At 38.1% G+C, this 5,369-nt stretch overlaps 1 protein-coding gene across 1 annotated transcript; it reads left to right on the top strand.

The window, feature by feature from the left end:
• The first annotated feature begins 1,006 nt into the window (after positions 1-1,006).
• On the top strand, positions 1,007-2,020 carry LOC137631365 (uncharacterized). Its single transcript, XM_068363139.1, has one exon. The coding sequence runs from the start codon at positions 1,007-1,009 to the stop codon at positions 2,018-2,020; it is 1,014 nt and encodes a 337-aa protein (XP_068219240.1).
• Positions 2,021-5,369: the final 3,349 nt, after the last annotated feature.

Genomic DNA, 5,369 nt, shown 5'->3' with positions numbered 1-5,369 from the left:
GTTTCTGTCCCTCTCTCTCTTCCCTTGGTTTGCCTAAGCTACCCACTTCTTCAATTTCCACATCGTTCATTCCTAACTTGACATTAATCAAACTGCTCTTCTTATGCTATTTGGGAATTTTTCTTCTTTGCTGTTCATTTTGATTCGCTGTGTATGCTAATTGCGTGTTTAGATATGTCTGCGGAACATTTGGCGAAACATTCCAGATCTCTCTCTCTCTCTCTCTCTCTCTCTCTCTCTCTCGTTGATAAACATACATATAATAGTATACAGTACACCTGTACGTCTCTCTCTCTCTCTCTCTCTCTCTCTCTCTCTCTCTCTCTCTCTCTCTCTCTCTCTCTCTCTCTCTCTCTCTCAATTGCAAAGTTAGTAGGAAATTATCATATTCGTAATGCATAGTTATTGCAAATTTCGAGGGAAAAGGGCCAGGAAATATTTCAAGAAATAGAGGGTCAACGTTATCCCAGAATTGGCTCCGGAGAAACCATTTACCTACTCCATCTTCAAGAAACCAATATTGATTCTCGCTCATTCCTGACGACCTTCCGGAAACATTCTGGATTACATTGATTTTCCTATCTTTAAGATTCCCAGGATACTGAAAGTCTTCGAGTCTCCCTCATTAGAGCAATGAGGGAGACTCGAAGACTTTCAGTATCCTGAGAATCTTAAAAGATAAGAAAATCAATGTAATCCAGAATGTTTCCGGAAGGTCGTCAGGAATGAGCGAGAATCAATATTGGTTTCTTGAAGATGGAGTAGGTAAATGGTTGTTGGTGAAGACTTTCTGTTCCGAAAGATTCGTAAAGTTTCCAGAAGCGTGGGAATTTTAAAAAAGGAATTTGAAATTTGAAAAATCGAAAAATCGGAGAAATATCCCAACCTAGGGTATATAAAGATAGGGATTCGGTCGCCACGTTCATTGAGAACTGCAGGTAAGTCTTAGAAGGTCCTTTGTGCATAAGGTAAGTTTGGCGGACCTAGTTCTCAATCAGAAGCAACGATGCCTAACACTCTGAAAAGGAAAGCTCAGGATGGTGAAGAAAGAAGAGGGAACTCCCCGAAGAAGAAGCGACTTGGGGCAGAGAAGAAAGGAGGAGAAAGAATGGCTAAAGCTGGTACGAAGAGAAAAAGGATGGATGAAGAGTCAGGGATGTCCCCAAAGAAGGTGAAGCTGGAACCCGCAAGTGACCCTCACAGAAGGCTGAAGCGGAGTGATATCAGGACAGGAAGACTCCTTGGAGAAGGTTCCTATGGAAGGGCCTTCAGATGCAGGATCAGGTTCAAGAGACTTTGGATAGATGGTGTGCTGAAGGTCTTGAAGGATAATAGACCGGCACAAAGAGCAGCTTTCTTCAGAGAAGCGGAATGTTTAGAGAAGCTGGCTGGAATTGAAGGAGTTCCTGTTCTGTATGGACGGCGGGACACGAAGACTGATGTAGCCATTGCCATGTCCTACAATGGCGGCTACACTCTGGGTCAGTTTATGCGTAAATACGCAGAGGAGGTGCACAGGATTTTTGGTGTGCTGGCTAAGGTGGCTGAGATTCTTGGGGACATCCATAGGAAAGGCCTTGGTCATAATGACTTACATGCTGGCAATGTGATGATCGAAGAGAGTGTGTGCCCGGAAGACCTGGAGGCCACTATAATTGATTTTGGATTTTGTTTGCCATTCGGAACAAGGCTGTTTCCAAGGCCGATTAAGGATTTCGAGTCATATCATTATGACCCAGTGCTGAGTAAGGATTGCCGACGAACGAGCCCAGAGACGGACATCTTCTCCTTTGGGAAGCTGATGGAGAAGATACCTGGATACGGAGAAAACCAGGTTCTGAAGAACCTGGTCAACAGGAGCTTGTCTAGGGACGTAAAGCGGCGGCCATCTCTGCAGGAATTGAGCAGGACCCTGAGGATGTTACAAAATGGACAGAAGGTGGGTAAGACCAGTAACAGGTTTGTTCAGTTTGTTTGTAATCTTTGGTATAAGGTAGTGGACTGTTACTACGGTCTGTAGGGGGAATATTTAGTTTGGGCTTTATTTCAAGTAGCAATTTTATTTGTGAGGAATTTTCTTAGCTTATTAATTTCCTTTGAAATTAATAATCTAGGAATAACACTTTTGAAAGGGGAGAAGTCTGACTTCTCCGGGGGTTTTTCCCTCCCAATACTGGCTCCCTTGTCGTGGGGGGAGGGCTTACGAGTCAGCAACCACTGGCTCAACCAAATGCCAGTACTTCTTTTTTCTTCATGACTACTTTTTTCTTCATGACTACTTTTTTCTGATTGCCTATATCATAAGCATTTTTGTGCTTTGCTGTCCTGTGTGGTGCATTCATTTTCTATTTTGTGTGTGTGTGTTCTGTGCCGAATCTGTTTGTCTTTTGCTACCGTTCAGGAATACTTCTGTTTTATTCTTCTGAATTTAATTTCAATTTCTACTCGATCTTTTTTCCAAGTTAATATCTTTTATCAGTAGCTATGCAATTGAGCCTCTTTTTTATATATATATTTTTCACCTTAATAATAATCTAAATCATTATATTATCCTGACTACAGCACGTTTTCCCTACTTGTTTATTATTTCAAGATTATCCTTAGGTTTTCTCAAATTTCCTTATTGTTTCCCTTTGGCACACAAATTACAGCTGCGTTCAAAATAGTTCTCTATATTTTTTCATCTTATTTGTAGATTTTGTTTCCTTTTTTTTTACCAAACTTTTCTCGCCTTTGAGTTTCTTTCAATACGATTGCTAATTGCGAAACAGTTAAGGTGAAATGCCGTCCTCGCACAGATTCAGGTTCAGGTTCAGGTTTAGGGGTGAGGCATAGCCTTTACAACGGCGCCTCTAACGCTTATCTTCTTGTAATGTTTTGTCTTTTCTTCCACATTATGTTCAATACTTCTTTTTTCTTTTCTATATTTGTTTCACTAAATAAAAATAACCCTACTATTTTCTTTGGGTCTTCGTCGTATGGTTGTTGTAGCTCAATTACTTTATTCCTTTCTTTTCTATATTCCTGGCAAAATAACAAAAAATGTATCAAATCTTCCTCCTCATTTTCACAAAAATTACAGTTCACATTCCCCCCATTGTGTCTATTTACAATATTTAGTTTTAACGTATTAGTTCTTGCTCTAAAAAATATCACTGAAGCAAATGTATTGTCATAAATTAACTCTTCTTTAATTTCTTTCTTCCACGTTCTATATATTTCTAAGCTCACTTTACTTTCTATTTCTTCTTTCCACTTTTCAGTATCCCACTTTCTGGTTTCCGTTTTTATTTCTGCCTTGTTCATTCTTCTTATTTGTCTTATGCCTAAACTTAATTCTTCCAAATACTTTACAGGTTGTTTCCACCATCTTCCTTCTTTTTCTTGAATATCCTGGATAATTATTTTCAGTATTTCCTTCTTTCCATTCAGGGTACGATTTAAGTACTGCAGCTTCCCATCTATCACCCTTGCTTTCATAGAAGATGCACCTATCTCCCCTCTTAGAGCAGGCTAAGGTGGCTGAGATTCTTGGGGACATCCATAGGAAAGGCCTTGGTCATAATGACTTACATGCTGGCAATGTGATGATCGAAGAGAGTGTGTGCCCGGAAGACCTGGAGGCCACTATAATTGATTTTGGATTTTGTTTGCCATTCGGAACCAGGCTGTTTCCAAGGCCGATTAAGGATTTCGAGTCATATCATTATGACACAGTGCTGAGTAAGGATTGCCGACGAACGAGCCCAGAGACGGACATCTTCTCCTTTGGGAAGCTGATGGAGAAGATACCTGGATACGGAGAAAACCAGGTTCTGAAGAACCTGGTCAGCAGGAGCTTGTCTAGGGACGTAAAGCGGCGGCCATCTCTGCAGGAATTGAGCAGGACCCTCAGGATGTTAGAAAATGGACAGAAGGTGGGTAAGACCAGTAACAGGCTTGTTCAGTTTGTTTGTAATCTTTGGTATAAGGTAGTGGACTGTTACTACGGTCTGTAAGGGGAATATTTAGTTTGGGCTTTATTTCAAGTAGCAATTTTATTTGTGAGGAATTTTCTTAGCTTATTAATTTCCTGTGAAATTAATAATCTAGGAATAACACCTTTTGAAAGGGGAGAAGCTTGACTTCTCCGGGTTTTTTTTCCCTCCCAATACTGGCTCCCTTGTCGTGGGGGGAGGGCTTACGAGTCAACAAACATTGGCTCAACCAAATGCCAGTACTTTTTCTTTTTTCTTTAGGACGACTATTTTCTCTGATTGCTTATATCATAAGCTTTCTTACGCCTTGCTGTCCTGTTTGGTGCATGGATTTTTTGTTATTTTTTACGTGTTTCTGTACAGTTTTTCTCTTATTTCAGGAGTGTTTATTTTCTTCCTTCAAATTAGTTTTTTTTCCTTTTCTTAGATATAAAACATTTTGCTTCTAACTATGGTCCCCGGTCTTGATTCTTTTTAACCCTGTTACATCATTAACTATGTTAAGTTTTTCACTTAGAATAAAATCAATTTCGGTTTTCTTTTCTAGATTTGGGATTCTCCATGTTCATTTTCATTGTTTATAAAAATCTTGTTTACGATTATTAGATTGTTTTTTTCAGGAAATTTTACAAGGAAGTCTATGTTTTTTCTTGTGCCAACTCCGAATTTGTCTACAGCTGATTCCAAGCTCTTCTTTTGACCTATTTTTCATAGAAATCAGCCTTCATAAAAAGTTTCTCTTTCTTCCTCTGTATTGGATGTTGTTGGTGCATATGTTTTATACATTTTAATTAAATCAATCAATCCTGGAATTCTATCACTGATACTAGATAGCTCTTCTATTATTACCTGCACGATTTTTATAGATAAGAAAACCCACTCCATTTTCTTTGTTCCTTTCATGTCCTCTGAAGCAAAATAAATGACCCTCTTTTAACTGTATAAGATTTCCCACTTATTCAAATTTCACTCAATCCTATCATATCCCAATTTGCTTATTTCAGCTTTTTTAGTAACACAGCAAAATCTTCCTCCCTAGTCAGGGTCCTGACAGTGTACGTCGCTAGGTTCAGTTTTCAAAGTTGGTCTTTTTTATTACACACACACACACACACATATATATATATATATACATATATATATAAATGTGTGTATATATATATATATATATATATATATATATATATATATATATATATATATATATATATATATATATATATATATTTGATGTACAGCAGGGTCCAAAAACATCAGTTACAAAGCCATCATTTATTTAGAGACGTTTCGAACATTGCAATGTTCATTATCAATCTGTAAAAGATATGAATATAAAATTCTGAAAATTTGTACAATAGTTTAAAACAAAGTAGTAAAAGAATATTAAAACAT

The sequence above is a fragment of the Palaemon carinicauda genome, chromosome 39, assembly GCF_036898095.1.
Source record: "Palaemon carinicauda isolate YSFRI2023 chromosome 39, ASM3689809v2, whole genome shotgun sequence".
In the NCBI taxonomy this organism is placed as follows: domain Eukaryota; kingdom Metazoa; phylum Arthropoda; class Malacostraca; order Decapoda; family Palaemonidae; genus Palaemon; species Palaemon carinicauda.
Note: the sequence above shows the minus strand (reverse complement) of the source record. Positions and strands in the feature narration are given on the sequence as shown.

Excerpts from the sequence above, each read along its gene's own strand:
- LOC137631365 (XM_068363139.1), top strand. The coding sequence starts at position 1,007 with ATGCCTAACACTCTGAAAAGGAAAGCTCAGGATGGTGAAGAAAGAAGA.